This window comes from Mustela lutreola, chromosome 9 (genome assembly GCF_030435805.1).
Source record: "Mustela lutreola isolate mMusLut2 chromosome 9, mMusLut2.pri, whole genome shotgun sequence".
Lineage (NCBI taxonomy): Eukaryota > Metazoa > Chordata > Mammalia > Carnivora > Mustelidae > Mustela > Mustela lutreola.
The window spans coordinates 116,127,952-116,146,009 of NC_081298.1; the positions used below are offsets into that span (position 1 = coordinate 116,127,952).

The 18,058-nt window shown below is 40.1% G+C and overlaps 1 protein-coding gene across 3 annotated transcripts in view; it reads left to right on the forward strand.

The window, feature by feature from the left end:
- TTC27 (tetratricopeptide repeat domain 27) overlaps positions 1-18,058 on the forward strand; it is a 169,517-nt gene that overhangs the window by 117,184 nt on the left and 34,275 nt on the right. For all 3 annotated transcript variants that reach the window (XM_059188599.1, XM_059188597.1, XM_059188598.1), the window contains one exon: positions 16,551-16,649. In XM_059188599.1, the coding sequence (XP_059044582.1) occupies positions 16,551-16,649 (99 nt within the window). The remainder of the gene's footprint in view (positions 1-16,550; positions 16,650-18,058) is intronic.

Below are 18,058 nucleotides of genomic sequence, written 5' to 3' on the forward strand. Positions count from 1 at the left end.
GGTAGGTGGACAGTATGAGCAAAACCCTGGAAATAGGAAGATAAGGGGTGTGTGTGTGTGTGTGTGTGTGTGTGTGTGTGTGTTGGGGGGAACAGAGGAGTTAGTGAATAGGCTAGTTTTGGAGAGTAAAAGGGAATATGGAGTTCCAGTGGGAAATCTGGATTGGAGCCAGATTATAAAAGGTCTTAAATGAGGCTAAGTTCTTTGGCTTTTTATTTGGCAGATTGGGAGCCACTGAAGGGCTGATATGTGTTTGGCTTTATTTTGAATGAAGGAATGTGGTTTGCATGGAGGTAAATTAGGCTTATTGTCCTGGCAACACTGAGGCCGTGTAAGATAACTGGATGTGGACAGGTTTGGGAGGCCAGCCCTACCCTAGCGCGATGGTTATCAGTGTGGCAGGGGCAAGAGGAAAACAGGATGGGTATGAGGGAATCTGCGAGGGAGGACTTGACAGGGCTTGATGGTCTCATTATATAATTTTGAATTAATTACTTAGCAAGACAAAGAAATGACAGTTGCTCAAAGCAGCGTCACAACACAAACAGATGTTATGCGAGGATATTTTGTAGTTTGTCATATGGATCCAATTGAGGCAGGCTGTGAGCCATGCCGAAGTATGCAGGCGTGTGAGGCTCCAGTTGTACAGAACTACTACAGGATGCAAACTTGGACTCCATAGACTTTAGAACCTGGGATCCAAGTTTGAACTATCACTGGAGAAGGAACGCTCCTATATGCTGTTATCTCCATTAAGTCCTGGGACAGAAGGAAAATAGAACGGCATTGAAGAGAAGAAGGAATTTAAAGAAATATATTCTCTTCTTTCAGCCATTTCCAAACAGGTTTAATAACAAACTTGAGGCGAAATGACAGTGATGCTTGAATGGCTTTTGTGCATTGCGGTGATTTTCTGAAACCACATTGGTATAAAAATAGGAGTGTTTGGTTTTCTATCAGGGAGGGTCTGCAAAACCAAATGCTCTATCTTCGGTACATTTGTTAGAGAACCAGAAGACGTGTGTACCATTTCCAGTTGTGCTTTGAGATTGCCGACCATTGTTCACTCATACCTACGTGTTTCATTTTCCCAAGCGACTTCTGGAACGACTGAGATTCATCCTCGGACTTGAGTGTGTGGGCTGTTGGAAGCCAAAGAAAGTGGGAGGAAGTGATAACCAACCCCCCCAAGCATGATCTGAGTCGCAGGACCAGGATTAAAACAGAAATCTTTGTGTCTCCTTATTATTCCCATTGTCCCCTACTCTTTTTTCTTTTTTTAAAGATTTTATTTATTTATTTGACACAGAGAGAGAGAGAGATCACAAGTAGGAAGAGGCAGGCAGAGAGAGAGGGGGAAGCAGGCTCTCCGCTGAGCAGAGAGCCCAATGCGGGGCTCAATCCCAGGACCTCAAGATCATGACCTGAGCTAAAGATAGAGGCTTAACCCACTGAGCCACCTAGGCGCCCCCCCCAATATCCCCTACTCTTAAGTAAGAAGTGAAAGCAAGGAAATTGCTCAGATATCAAACCAGTATGTGTAGCTCTGAAAAAGGAAAATACAGCTTATTATTTTTTCTCAGTACCAACACTGTATTCCTTTTCTCTTGTCAGCCCCTCCCCAGTACATGTACCCTCTACCCCCCATTTATTTTCCTGAACTCTCCTCCTCACTGAGCTGGTCACCCACCTCTGTAAGGTCATATGATATTACTGTAGTGACTACATCCAGAGACACATGTAGGCAGAACAGCTGGAGTGGAGAGGAGGCAGGGGGTCGCCAAGGACTGATGGGGTCAGGGAAGGCCCAGCTGGCCATGGGGCAGGAGTTAGCTCAAGTGTGCCCCAAATGGTGGAAGGTAGGTTGATGTTCAGAAGGGGACCTGACTTCCCAGGGAGGAGAGCATGAAGAAAGCCATGGGTTTGAGTGTTCGTTAAACATAAATGGCCACTTTATGCTTGTTATCCTAGTAACCCATCCTGTTTAGCGTTTGTCTCAAGATTTTTCATTTCTAAATGAAGTAATAATTGTTGCACAAAAAGCCGCTGGAGTGGATTTTCACAGACATCTACTTTGTACTTCCATCTTCTGCCATAATCTCATCTAGTATTAATTATATTTGAGGCCTTGCTAAGATCTGAACAATGACTAGTAACAGCCTGTCTGTTTCTTTCCTACCCTTTCCCGACATGGTTTGCTGACATTACCCTTTTAAGGACTGTGTGCGGGGTGCTTGCTGGTACAACCTACTTTGCTTGCTCACAGGTGCTGAGAACCGACACCTTCTTCGGGTTTGGGTGGTGGTCGGAGAAATACTGGAGCCAATGTCTTCGTAAGCCCCCTGGTATACATCAGACATATGTGCCAAGCCGCGGCCCCCATGAAGCATGACGTTGCCTGGCTACCAGTTGGCAGGATTAGTGGGAAGTGTGGGGAATCAGAGGCTAGACGTATGGGGAGCAGAGCAGAGCAGGCCTGCCATAAATAAAGTGCATGGGGAACAGTCTGAATTCTCTTGCTGCCGTGGTTTGATCACTTATCATATGGCCTCAATATACCATTATTTTTGTATTATGTGGCTTGGTAACTTTTTATATAGTTTATAATAAACCCTTTGGCAGCATTCGCCTTCAAAAACCAAACAAACCAAAAAAGTGTGTTTTTGGAGGACAGTAGGAACTCAGTTCTCATTTGCCAAGAGAGCTAATGAGCCTGCACAAAATGTAGTTGTCATGTACCCTCCACCTCAGGGGCTATGGTGGCATCACTGACAACGTGAAAACCATAAGACCTAAGTCTATTGAAGAAACATTAACATTTACGTCTAAAGTTAGTACTTTTTTTTTTTTTAAAAGAAGTCATGTCCAAAGTTGATGAGTTAATATGTGGCTATAGGAGATGCATTTTCATGTCCTTCTGTGAGGCTTGACTTTTTATCCAGAGCAGATGAAAAATGAGCACAAATGTACGTCTATGAAAAGTTGAGATCTTAGGTGTTAATGTGCTAGCTCGTTTCGTAGAACTAGTTCAGTACCAGTTGAATTCATTAGTTTACTATCAGTGACAGCAGACGCTTCAAAAAGAAAAGTCATTAATTCCGTTCACATAATGCTTTAATTTCTTCCATCCAGTTAGTGGATTCAAAGTAAAATTCTTGGAAATTCATTCTCTTAAAGGTGAAACATCTGAGATTATTCTGAATGCTGTTGTAAATTCAGTTCACAAGTTAATGTAACAGATTAAAGTACTACTTTTTTAGTGGCGATAATAAGGTTATAAATTTTGGTGAAGCAAAGCAACATGGTAAAAAGAATGTTCTTTCTGAATTAAGAAAACCTGTGGAACATGAATATACTTGGATTTGGCTGTAGTGGTAGACATGATGTGGTCCAAACAGGCTTCTACTAATGGATATAAAAACTGGCTGTTGTCATTTACAAATATTTTCATGTACACAGTTTGGAAATTATAAGATTCTTGTGACACATCTGATGTTGAATTAAAATTTCTATAGTGTGGCAGTATATACTTTTCTGTTTCTTCGCATCAAGTGGACTTTAAAAATGTTTGAGTTTTTGAAGAATTATTTTACAGGTGTCCTACAATGATATGAACTTTTAAGAAAAAGAGTTTTTTGCATTTTGGCTGTATTGTTTTCATAATCAATTGGAAATCTTTATGTAGTCAATTAATGAAGTTCCAAAAACTTCAGCTTTTTTAAAAACAGTTTTAAGCAAATTGTAATTTATTTATTTATCTATCTATTTATTTATTTATTTTTACAAATTGCGATTATTAAAGGCAACACTTTCAAACAGGAAGACATTGAAATTTTCCATAAAAAAGAATAGTGGGAGCTCAGGGTTTAATTTCGAAATGTAAAGTTACAATTTTGCATATCTTTCTGTATCAGTCTGCTAGGGCTGCCATAACAAAATACTACAGATTAGGTGGTTTGAAATGACAAATTTATTTTCTCACAGTTCTGGAAGATAACAGTCCAAGATCAGGGTGCCTTCAGGGTTGACTTCTAGTGAGGTCTCTCTTCCTGGCTTTTGGATAACAAGGCTTTTTCCTCTGTGTGCTTGTAGTTCTCTTCTTATGAGGACACCAAAAGTCTTAACCAGATTAGGGCCCCACTTCTATGACGTCATTTAATTTTTTTTTTTAAATTTTATTTATTTATTTGACAGAGAGAAATCACAAGTAGATGGAGAGGCAGGCAGAGAGAGAGAGAGAGAGAAGCAGGCTCCCTGCTGAGCAGAGAGCCCGATGCGGGACTCGATCCCAGGACCCTGAGATCACGACCTGAGCCGAAGGCAGCGGCTTAACCCACTGAGCCACCCAGGCGCCCTGACGTCATTTAATTTTAATTATTTCCTTAAAGGTCCTATTTCCAAGCATAATCACACTGGGGGTTGAGTATCAACATTTTGAATTTTGGGAGTTTAATTCAGTTTATAACATCCACTTAGGAGGAATCTTTTCTTTGTAACCTTTTATTAAGCAAATTTCAACTATATAAAGTATAAAATAGCAGAGAGACTACTATAGTGAGCCCCCTTCCCATATGCATAAACCGGCTTCAACAATTATTTACTTATGGCTGATTTTATTTCATCAATATTTCCCTAAATCTACCCCATATTATTTTGAAACAAATCAGTATATCAAAGCATTTAATTTTTTAAAAAATATTTTATTTATTTATTTAGCAGAGACACAGTGAGAGGGGCAACAGAAGGAGGGAGAGTGGGAGAGGGAGAAGCAGGCTTGCCGCTTAGCAGGGAGCCCCATGCGGGGCTCGATTCGAGGACCCTGGGATCATGACATGAGCCAAAGGCAGCCGCTTAAGGACTGAGCCACCCAGGTGCCCCTCAAAGCATATACTTTTTAAATGTTTGAGTATGTATCTCTGAAGAAATAACTTTAGAAAATAACCATAATGAGGTTCCTGGGTGGCTCAGTTGGTTAAGCATCTGCCTTCAGCTGAGGTCATGATCTCGGGGTCCTGGGACTAAACCCCACCAGGCTCCCTGATCAGTGGGGAGCCTGCTTCTCCCTCTTACACTGCTGTTCCCCTCTGCTCATGCACTCTCTCTCAAATAAATAAATAATCTTTTTTTAAAAAAAAGTAATCATAATACCATTGTATTTAAAATATCAATAATAATTTGTAGGAAACTTTTTTGTTTTTTTTAGGAGAAGGAGTGGAGAGGGGTAGAGGGGAGGGAGAGAGAGAGAATCTCAAGCAGACTCCATGCCCAGCACTGAGTCGGATGCCAGACTTAATCCCACAATCCTGAGATCCTGACCTGAGCCAAAAATCAGAAGAGTTGGACGCAGCCAACTGAGCCACCCAGGTGCCCCTGCAGGAAACTTTTATTGAGGTTTTGATTTTAATTCAATAAATTTATATTCTATATTAGAATTAGGCCTATAACTTAGCAGTCTCTAGATCTGGTGAAACTTAACAAAGAATCACAAATAGAGACAACTTATTTGATGAATTTTGTCTTATTAAAAATATTTGTTCAGGGTGCCTAGGTGGCTCAGTTGGGTTAGGTATCTGACTGTTGATATTAGTTCAAGATCTTAGGTTTTTTTTTAAGATTTTATTTATTTGACAGACAGAGATCACAAGTAGGCAGAGAGGCAGGCAGAGAGAGAGGAGGAAGCAGGCTCCCCACTGAGCAGAGAGCCCAATGTGGGGCTCGATCCCAAGACCCTGGGATCATGACCTGAGCTGAAGGCAGAGGCTTTAACCCACTGAGTCACCCAGGTGCCCCAAGATCTTAGGTCTTGATCTCAGGGTCCTACTTAAAAAAAAAAAAAAAAAAAATTGAACAAAGCCCTTTAAACAGAGGCCAAAAGATAATTCCTAAGAAAAATACTTAAAAGTTTCAGTATTAATAAGATCAGTATTATGAATAGCCTCTTAGCAGCAGGTTCTCTGAGTTTACTAGTTATTTCAGTGCATTAAAATTTTTTCCAGCTTTATTGAAATATAATTGGCATATTACACGATGTAAATTGAAGGTATACAATGTGATTGATACTTGTATATATTGCAAAATGCTTATCACTGTAGCATTAGTTAAATACCTCTGTCACCTTACATAATTACCTGTGTGTATGTATGTCTGTGTGTGTTGATAATATTTAAAATCTATTCTCTTGGAAACTTTCAAGCATATGATACAGTATTGCTAACTATAATCACCATGCTAAAATGTTAGAACTCCGGAATTTACTCAACTTATAACTGAAAGCCTGTCCCCTTCGACCAGCATCTCCCCATCTCCCCTACCCTCTCAGCTCCTGGCAACCATCAGTTTCTTCAGCTAAAGAGTTCAGTTGTTTTAGATTCCACATACAAGTGAGAACATAGAGTCATTTGTCCTTCTCTGTCTGACTTACTTCATGTAGCATAATGTCCTCAGAGTGCATCCACGTTGGCACAAAAGGCAGGATTTCCTTCTTCTTTATGGCTGGATAACATTCTGCGTATGTGCGCGTGCAGGTTTGTGTGTCCACGTTTTCTTTATCCATCCATCCATTCGCAGGCAATTAGATTGTTTACATGCCTTGGCTATTATGAATAATAGTGCAGTGAAGGTGAGGGGGCAGATACCTCTCTAAGTCCTAATTTCAGTTCCCTCAGATAGATACCCCAAAGTGGAATTTGCTGGGTCATATAGTAGTTCTATTTTTAACTTTTCCTCACTATATTTAGAAAGAATATTTTCTCAACTAAAATTATTATGATCTACAGACAAGAGTGAGTCAAAAGTTTTAGTAATATTAAATGTATTAATAACAATACATTTATTTATAATTTATTATAATATGTTAATAATTATATAATATATAATATATTATAAATTATTTATAATAATAAATAATGACAATTAACAATGAAAAATGTTGGAGTAGACAGGTACTTTTATGAGAAAATTCTAAGTGCTAAGATCGTATCAAAAACAGGAATTAACCAGAAAAACAACAGTGATAACGATACTAGATTAGATATGACTAAGAAAATGATTAAAGTTTATGAATATCTACTAACAAAATTTCAGTGATTTTAATTATGTAATATATTACAGAAATGTGCAAATGTATAGCTTGATTAAGTTCCTTTTGTTATATCTAAATTTCAGGTAATCAGCATTTAAATATTTTTGCCTTAAGATATTTTTATTTTTCATTTTGAATAGAACCTTCTCAAAATTCCCCTGATACAATAAAACCAATTTTGTTGCTCAGCAATTTGTTGGTCAATAAATAAAGCCTTTTTAAAGATATGTAACTTTAATTATTTTCTAATGCTCTGTTTCATTTTCAAAAATGTTGCAGTTTGGACAGTATATTACATGGTTGCCTAACTTAGCATTATCGAGAACCTACCACATACAGACACGGATGTGGGAATGAATTCAGCTGTGTCATCCTGTCTGTCAGTGGAGAGTGGAGAGTCTCCACCAGGGAGTGATATGGCTAGAACTAGACTGTGAAGGGACCTACATGCCCCTCTTCAGGATTATCTAACCCTGTAGATGTGGAAGTCTGTTGTGGTTTTGAATAAAAGAGTGATAGGACAAAAATAGGATTATAGGAAGTTTAAATAAAGAATGAATGTTACGGATGAGTGGGCAGTGAGAGTGGGAAGATAGAACAGGTTGAAGCCTCCTTACAAGGGGAAGTCTCCTGGGACTTAATCGTTTGGACTGGCAGGATAGAGGGAGAGCTGGAATACGAGAGGACGCCAGTTTTCTCACTTGTTTGATGAAAAAGGAAGATGTCCCTGTTGATAAAATATAGAGATTTCAGAAGAAGGAAAAATGTCTTTTACAGGAGGTGATGTGATTTTGGATATTGACTGTGAAGGCATGTTGCTGCATCTAAGCAGAGATGGCTGATCGTTCATTGGACATAAGAGACTGAGCCCAGTAGGAAGGCCAGAATTGAGCTTGCAGATTTGGGGCTTTTTTTTTGTGGAAGTAAGATAAAGCCATGCAAGTGAATAAATTCTTTTTTTTTTTTTTTAAGATTTTATTTATTTATTTGACAGAGAGAGATCACAAGTAGGTAGAGAGGCAGGCAGAGAGAGAGAGAGAGGGAAGCAGGCTCCCTGCTGAGCAGAGAGCCCGAAGCGGGACTCGATCCCAGGACCCCGAGATCATGACCTGAGCCAAAGGCAGCGGCTTAATCCACTGAGCCACCCAGGTGCCCCGTGAATAAATTCTTTACACAAAATCTTGGAAGAGAACACTGAGCAAAATCCTGATCTTTGAGCAGCAGTTGGAGGAAGGTAGAAGAAATAGCACCAGTGAAAAAAGATTCAAACAAAATACACCATTCGAACAAAATATACCCCTCTTGGTCAGAGGACTAGGGATTCATGGGAACTAAAGGAAAAAGTGTTAGTGAGTAATGTCACATTGTAGTGATGAAGTCCAGAGAGGGCCAAGAAGAGGTCATTGGATTGGAGCTCACTAATGACCTTCAGAGCCAGCTTCAGAAGGTTTAGAGTGGGTGGCACGTGAGGAGAAGGATATAGCATGGGTAGACTGTTCATACTGGGAGCATGTCGAAGAGATAAGAGTCAAAATGTCATGTACAAGGGCAGACGAAGCAGGTAAATCTTTGCAGGATACTGGAGACCTTTACATGGTTGAGGGCAGTGGATAAAGGAGAAAGTGAATCCAGCGGGTGGAGAGAGTGAAAGTTATATAGACAGGGAAGGGTAACTAGGGAAGATCATTCTAAGGAAGAGTGAAATGAGCAGAAGAGATGAAGGTATTGGCCCTAGAAAAGGAATAATGTTTCTAATGACCCTGGAAGGAATATGAGAGCATTACTATTATCATAGCAATTTCTATGAACCGTCTTCTGTAGTCAAAGCTGGAATGTAAGAGTAAACCATTTTGAGATATTGAGGAGGCTACGGAAGAATTGTGTTAAGACATGGCCTCTTGCCCTCCTGTGGTTTCTATGGGCTAAATGAGGAGAGGAGGCAGAAATAACTTTGTATGTGGCCAGGGAGTAGAGTAAATAGACAGCATGCTTTGGATACCTAGTGATGGCAGTATGAATGGGGATGTGAAGGCCTCATGCAGATGTTCTTTTCTTTTTTTTTTTTTTTTTTTAAGGTTTTAGTTATTTGGCAGAGAGAGACACAGCAAGAGAGGGAACACAAGTAGGGGGAGTGGGGGAGGGAGAAGTAGGCCTCCTACAGAGCAAGGAGCCCGATGTGGGGCTTGTTCCCAGGACCCTGGGATCATGACCTGAGCTGAAGGCATTCCCTTAACGACCAAGCCACCCAGGTGCCCCGATGCAGATGTTCTGAACTGGGAAGAATGGTTGGGATTTGGATGGGAGGCAAAGTTGGAAAAACATGTTTCAGGAAAGGAGACTAGCAGATGCAAAAACTGGCCGTGGAGCCAACAAAGATTTCTTGACAACTATTGGTTTTCACTGTTTATTTTTTATTCAGTTGTAATGGTGATGATGATGATGATAGCAGCTAAATACTGGGTGTTTACTAGGTGCCAGGTACTAGTCTAAGCATTTGCATGTGTTTTTAATCCTCACTACAATCCTTGAGGTACTTACTATTTTTACTCTCATTTAACACATAAGGAAACAGAAGGTTAAGTAATTTGCACCAGTTCCCACAGCTTATGACGGGTGGAGCTAGGATTTGAACCTGGACTTTGTGGTTCCAGAGCGCCGACTCTTAAGCTCTTTCCTCTTGTCTGTAGAGGACATTGTCTTATGTTAGGAAGTAATGGTGAATTTGGTTGAGGTCTGGTTAGAAGTTACGAGGGGCACCTACGTGGCTCAGTAATTTAAGTGTCCAACTCTTGGTTTTCACTCAGGTCACGGTGTCAGGGTCGTGAGATCAAGCCCCTCATTGGGCCCTACGCTCAGCACAGTCTGCTTGAGATTCTCCCCCTCTGCCCCTTCCCCATTCATGAGCTGGCTCTCTCTCTCTCTAATTTAAGAAATAAATAAAAATCTTAAAAATAAATAAAACCTAAAGTTAAATAAATAAATAAAGTCTTTAAAAAAGAAGTTATGGAAAGGTTTGAACACAAAACTGTCATTTGAATTATTTTCTTCCTTTCATGAAGAACCACTGGGGTTTTCATCAGGAGCAAAGAGAGGTTCTAACTTGGTTGTTTTGGAATGATCCAGCACATAGCCTTGAGTGTCTCTGCAAGGCTGTGGAACTTTAGAGGGTCTGAGGCAGCCCTTCCAGTCCATGCTATACAGAAGGCTCCATATGTGACACAAGACTCTGGCAGCATTGATAATTATCTTTGGAATTTTGTTCGTCCTTGATCTGTAGCAGTCCATTTTTGATATTATCAAAAGTTTTTGAAAGAAAATGTTTTTATTGGAAATGGGGTTAAAAGAGTTCCTTTTGTGAACTGGTATTAGCTCTGGTGGAACGAGTTGAGGAATTGAAGCTTACATTCCAATGGAGAAGACAGAATGAACATATGTGAGTAATATGTAGAGAAAAAAGAGATTCTTTCCTTTTTGTTCTTCCTTTTTCATATTGGTAAGCAATAAAAAATGAACCTCTTAAAGTCTCACTTGCGTAACTGCCAGGAAACACGAGCGCTGCAGTGAACATCTGGGTGGTAGCTGTGACTCCCAGGGCAGCAGGGAGGCTGGGAGCCTTGGCGCCCAAACCTAATTCTGAATTCTGGTGGCCACAAAGAACGGACTGTAGGTCGGCCACCTCATCTTTCTGAGCTTCAGTTTCCTTACTTGTAAAGTGGAGATTATAATACCTGTCTCCGTGTGCCACAGGGGACATTCGAGCCTATGTATGTGCAGTGTCTAGATATTTCCAGGCCCATAGTTCTCAGGCATGGATGGTACATCATGGACTTTCTCTCTCGCCTCCTTGTTGCCGTGCGGTAATAGCAGTGGAAGGAAATCAGCGTTGCCCCATTATCTGTAGCCTAGAAAAAGGGAGATACACCCAGCAGGAGAGTCTCATGTTCAGATGACATGTGAATGCTTGAACTACCTCACGTTGCGAATTCTCTGGAATGAGTGGGCAAATACCGGTGGTAACCAAATCGAGGGGAGGAGTAAGAGCAGGGCACTGAACAAGGAATAGCCTGTCTAGTAAAAAGAAAAAAAGTCTGTGCAAAGTTTATTTGGTTCCATAGTTTAAACAAGACACTGCAATAGAGGACGCTTTTCCTTTAGAGAGAAAGAGAAGCTCAAAGCTGAGGACGTGTGTTTCCTTAGGAAGGAGAACTGCCTATTCAGTATATGAGAAATTTGGTTATAAAAGAATTTGAGAAGAATATGAGCCCCAGGCATCACTTCAGGAAAAGCTGTCACCCAAGAACATTGGTATCGCTCTTGGATTTGTCTTGGGTCATTTCCTGTTTAAGGAAACCACATTCAACCACTTATCTACATTCGGGGTCATGGGAATGAGTCAGGGACGTGAGAGGAGGCGATGGGGAGTGCAGCGCGGCCTTGAGGATTGCTTCTAACGTGTTGACCGTTACACGTGACAGCTGAACAATTCGGTCAGTCCAGTGAGGAAAACTAGCAAAAGTGTGAGGCTGCTGACCATTCGTTCTGCAGAAATCTTGAGGAGGAAGGAAATTTGAGTAATAGACTCATCATTTAAGAAAGAAAATTGTAATATACAAGCAAATGGTACCTATTGTAGATGTGCTTTAAGACTCTTGTAAAAAAATTAACTTTTTAATTGTAAAAATAATCCAAGCCCATTGCCTAGTGGTGCTTAGTGTATGTTAGCCTTCAGAGTGGCAAACTATTTAGTTTCTTTAAAAAAAAAAAAAAATGGCTTAATTTCTATTTTAATTATTGAGGTTAATACATATTGTGATTTCTGTCTTCGTCACACCTGTTGCAGACCAGGAACCAGGAACCTTTGTGTGGCTTGAAGCAAATTACTTCCTTTCTATGCCTTGTTTTCCTCTCTGCCTCTTTTTTTTTTTTTTTTTTTTTAAGGATTTTATTATTTATTTATTTATTTGACAGAGAGAGATCACAAGTAAGCAGAGAGGCAGGCAGAGAGAGGGGGGGGAGGAGAAGCAGGTTCCCTGCTGAGCAGAGAGCCCAATTCAGGACTCAATCCCAGGACCCTGAGATCATGACCTGAGCTGAAGACAGTGGCCCAACCCACTGAGCCACCCAGGTGCCCCTCCTCTCTTCCTCTTTTGAACTGATTTCTAAGGCTCCTAATTGAATGGCTTATGCCCCTCAAACCTGCTGCCTTTCTGGTTTGTATCATCGGGGTACTCTACTTTGCCACTAGATGGCACTAATGTACCTTTGAACCCAGTCACCCCTGCGTTTTCAGGATCTTGGGTGTGAAGAAGCCTTGGAATTTTGCTTCATCAAATCCCTACTTAACAATTGGGTGACTGAGACTCCGAGGTTAAGTTACTCCGAGCTTCTCAAATCCCGCTCACCTGTCTTCCCCTCTATTCCACTCTTCTTCCAGGGGGCTTTGTGAGAGGAACTCAGAGAGAGATCTCATTCTCAACCATTCTTGTCCTTTACTTTATTTTTAAAATAATTTTATTTTAAAAAATATTTTATTTATTTATTTGACAGAGACACGAGAGAGGGAACACAAGCATGGGGGTAGGGAGAGGGAGAAGCAGACTTCCCGTCAAGCAGGGAGCCTGATGCGGGGCTCGATCCCAGCACACTGGGATCATGACCTGAGCCGAAGGCAGACACTTAACAACTGAGCTGCCCAGGCGCCCCTATTTTTAAAAATAATTTTAAACCATTCTTTAAGTTCATATATCTTCTCATTCAAAATAAGTAGTTGTCTTGCTTTTGTGTTTCTGTATTGGCTCCCTCAGAGAAACAAGCTAGACTGTCAGCTTCTGAAGATGATTGCCCTAACGATAACTAGCTTGCCTTCACAGTTCGCCCTGGAATAAGCTCTACGGATATCTCAGTCAGCTTCTCTGCCCGATGATTCTCTGTCTCTGTTCCTGCCCAGTCCCTTTGATAAGACGTTTGCCTTTCAGCTCTTCCCTGCGCCTGAATATGGTCATCCCTTGAGCTTCATCAGTGTCCACTTGCCTAAAGAGAGCTTTGAGGGGATAGACTCCAGTTCTTAAAAAATTGATCTGCTGAGTTTCCCAGCCCCGGTTGACTGAGTTCTTCTGTTCCTCTCTCACTGTATTGGTGACAAGGATGGTATTGCCATCAGTCTTGGCTGAATGTGGGCAGAATGGTACAGTGCCTCCCACTGTAGACATGGGCTTTGCACTCCCATTGACTGGGTCAGGTTTCTCCTGTGTCACTGACTGACTTTGTGATCCCTTATCATCTCTCTAATGAGGGTACTGTTTACTATCTTGCGAGGCTCTTGTGAGGAAGCAATGAGGTAATGTGTGGAAAGCTCCTGGTATCCATTCTTGGCACACATTGTACATGCTCATTGAGTGCTAATATTCTGATTGCTATTGTATAGAGAGGAATAGGAGAGACTATAGCATATGAAAGGTAGGAGCCTAAGGGAGGGTCTCAGCCAGAAGAAGTAGATTTTTTTTTTTTTTTAAGATTTTATTTTTAAGTAATCTCTGTACCCAGTGTGGGGCTCACAGTCACAACCCCAAGATCAAGAGTCACATGCTCCACTGACCGAGCCAGCCACGTGTCCCAAGGAGCTAGATCTTTACTGAAGAAAGAAAGGAGGGATGCAAGGCATGCTGGGGTCTTTGTCAATGTTTTGTAGAAACTGTGTAGAACTGTGCTGCCCAGTGTGGTGGCCACCAGCCAGTCTGGCAGTTGAACACACTTGAAATGTAGCTAAAGTCAAAACTGAGATGTGCTGTAAGTGCCAAGTACATAGCAGATTTCAAAGACTTGGTATGAGAACCATGAATATAAAATATTTCAATAATTTTGCCTACTGATACCATGTTGAAATGAGACTATTTGGATTTGTAGAGTTAAATAAAATGTCACTAAAATTAATTTCACCTGTTCCCTTCTACTCTTTAAATGTGGCTTTTAGAAAATGGGATGACACTAACATCATATCCCCGCCGTGATTGCACTCGACTGGAAGGTAGAGGTCTCTGGGATTCAAGCATATACAGTTTTAATTTGGGGAATCATCCTTGAAGTTTTTTTGAGGCTTTTGATTTTTTTCTTTTATGATGTTCTGTTCTTAAGAGCATGATCTGAATCAAGATGCTAGTCACTATTGGGATTAATAGTTTAAAATGCAAAAAGTAAGAGGCACCAAATATTCTCCTTAATCCTCCAAATTCTGAGGACCTCAATGGAAAAGCAAGGTATGAATACATTATTTATGGTTTAGTGGATCAGCCAAAAGCAATTAGAAGATCTTAGAGTTTGTTTTTTAAAAAGCCATTTCATGATTTCAAAGAATAGGGTGTGTGCAAGTCATCTTCTATGTAATTATATCTTATCAACAGATGGAATCTACTAGCAATTAATGATCCTAGAATTTTCCTTCAGATGCAAATTATTAAAACAACAACACAAATGCCAAGTGAAAAAAAAAAAAAGAGAGAGAGAGAGTGCCGTAATACTATATATCAAATTAAGTCATCTGCCTGATTTTCATTAAATTTATTTTGGTTTTAAGACACTGGTTAGAAAACATTGGCTTGTTTCAGAACCTTAAAGGTAAATAGTAATCTTACCACCAGCTTGTTTTAGAGCTGTGAATAATTGCTAATTTTAGACATTTGTAACTTTTGTCTTCACAGGTGGATTGAAAAATAAAGCTCTTTATTTACATCTTGAATTTACACTTGCTTTTTCTTTTTTTCTTTTTTTAATAACAACACATGGGAAATAGTTTTGTGGGAAGTTTGTTTGCAGAGAGCAAGCACGACACATGCATTTTGAGAACTTTGAGGGCAGTTATCATTGTTCTTGCTTTAGTCCCTTGGTGAGGTATCCCTCCTTCCAAGTAAACTTGTGACCACAATACATGGGATATAAGATGCCATCGGTTGTAACAGGCACATTTATTTTAAGTGCCACCTTGTATAAAAAAATGCCTCCAATAAACTCTGACAAGGGGTCAGATCTATTTCAGAGATGTTAAAAGGTGAAAAAAAGGTGTACCTTGTATCTGATGAACTATAACACACAGATGTTGAAACTTGGACCTTGGTTAGAAGTTAGAGAGCTTGTTTTATGTATCGTTTATAAGTTAGCATCAGACTTTAGGCCCGCTCAGAACGTATCATCACTGAGGGTGGTTTGGTCTCTCCATTCTGTAAATAATTGACAGAAGGAAGGTGTGATGAGGTCATTTTTCAGTTTCTGGTAGTCTCTTGATTTGAAAAAGTGAATTCTAACTTCACTTCAACCTAGTATCTCTAGCATTTCCCCCTCCCCCGCAAACACATACCCACCCCCTTTTCAGCCAGTACCTATCCCTCGAACAAAATCTGTTCTCCATAAAGGCTCCTGATAGCAGTTATTTATAGCATCTTGTGAATTCAAGGCAAAGTGTTAAATTGCCCAAGGATGTTTGCTTTCTAGGCCTTATCTCTAATTATCGGGCTAAAAATCTTTATCTGCTTAAAAACCATTCAGGTCTCAACTAGCCATATGGAACACGTTTTGTGGAAATGGCTGGGGGAGGAGGGATGTGTGGGCCACGTTCGCCACTGCCTAGCGGAAGGACAGATAACAGAGCACCTCACTTCCTTTCCCACCCTGAAGGGTGCCACCAAACCTGTCTGCCTGCTCCCTGCCTTTGTCCTGCAAGTCAGCCAGCGCTCAGCCGCCTTCTCCTGCTGCCCTTACTAACTGTATCCGAAAGGAAAGCAAACTTGACCCCCACAGCTGCATTTCTGACTAATTTCATTGAATTTTTATCGGTTTTATCTTCCTTTTGATAGAGGCTATTGAATTTTAAGGAAACACTGTGATATGAAAAATTCTGTTGTAATTTCAATAGCTACTTCCTAATTCACCTGTTTTTTTCTAAATGTCTCTGCTAACACATCTTGCTGACTCAAGTCGGGCTTTCCATTTTCAATGGCTGGTCGGTAATCCAGATTCCCACCCTGCTTTTCTCCAAATTATTTTCAGGCATGCCTAAGCAGATACATGAGTTGCTCATGGTTAAACTGCAGAATTGTTTGTGAACTGACTTGAAGATGAAAGCAAGAGTTTTTCTCCTTCTCACGTTTGTCATACATTTATCCTTGTGAATCTGCTGATACTGTGATAGTTGACACTCAGTAAAAAGTTTAGATTAATCCCGCATTCATAGTATGAGGGTTTATCGATAGAGCTCTGGATGGCATTCATGGTGTTTGGTTAACACAAAGAATGGTCTTTCTCAGAAAAGATGTGCAGTGATACTACACATGCTTTTGGTGTTATATTAGTTTTGAAAATTATATGAAAAAATTCACCACCACCCCTCAATTTCCCAAATGGAAATGAACGTAAAGTGTAAAATAAATATCCTATAAATATCTCTATGTGTTTGAATGACTTTGACCTTTTGTCTTTGCAGCTGGGGGTGTGGTTTTCTCTTGGCTGTGCCTATTTGGCCTTGGAAGACTACAGAGGTTCAGCGAAGGCATTTCAGCGTTGTGTGACTCTAGAACCGGACGTGAGTTTTCTCAGTCTGCTTTCCTTCTCACAGCCCTTCGATATTCTCTGAGTTACTTGGATTGTACTGTAGTTCAGAATAGCAATTACAGTGGGCATATAGTTTCAGTTCTACAAGATGAGTAAGTTCTAGAGATTCGCTGTACAACATGGAGCTTGTGGTTAACAGTACTGTGTTGTATACTTAAAATTTTGTAGAGAGAGTAGATCTCATGTTAAATGGTCTTCTCTCAAAAAAAAAAAAGATAAAAGAAGGCAAAAAATTCCAATTTTCTATTATTTTATGTTAAAATGAAAGAACAGCAGTTCCTTTTGTGTTGGAAGAAAGTATACCTTTGACAGAAGGTCACACATTAAGTAAATGATTTATAAATCTAGAAATAAGTTTCTTCTTATAATAGCTAAGTTTTTCATGGGAATAATTTTGATGCAACAGTTTTTTAGGCAAAATTATACTTACCTGAGGTATATAGCAAAATATCACATCGATTTTGTCATTCAGTAACATGTGCTGCCTATGTTAATTGCATTCCTAGAAAGTTCTTTTCATTTACAGTCTTTTTATATTTAATAGTTTTACTGAGATGATAAATAATTCACACCCCATATAGTTCCTCCATTTAAAGGAGGATTTCTTAATATATTCAGAATTGTGCAACCATTGCCACAATCAATTTCAGAACATTTCATTTTCATAAAAAGAACCCCCTGTACTCATTAGCCGTCACTCCTCCTTTCTTCCAAACACTTTCCACTTCCCACCCTCTGCCTCCTGCCCCAGGCAACCACTAAAGTACATTCTATCTCTAGATTTGCCTATCCTGGACGTTTCGTATAAATGGAATCACACGCTCTGTGGTCTGTCGTGGCTTCTTTCACTTTGTTCTGTGTTTTCACAGTTCACCCATGCTGCTGCTTGTATCAGTAGTTTTTTCCTTTTTGTGGTCAGATAATATTCTTTTATGTGGGTATATCACACATTACCTGTTTGATCATCAGTTGATGGACATTTCGATTGTTTTTACTTTTTAGCTATGATAAATTAGGTTGCTATGAACAGTCATTTAAAGTTTTTAGGTGGACATACGTTTCTGTTTTTCTTAGATATGTACCTCCCAGTAGAGTTCCTGGGTGTGTTAGCTCTGTGTTCAGAATTCTGAGAAACTGCCAGACTGTTTTATGAATCACCATTTTACATACCCACCAGCAGACGTGCGGGGTCTTAGTTTCTCGGGATCTTTACCAGCACTTGCTGTTACCTGTCTTGTTGATTCAAGTCATCCAAGGAGGCGGCATCTCGTAGTGGTTTCATTTTTCCATCGCCCTGACGGCTAGCAATGTTGAGCATCTTTCTATGTGCTTATTGGCCATTTGTGTCACATCTTTAGATAAATGTTTATTGATACCCTT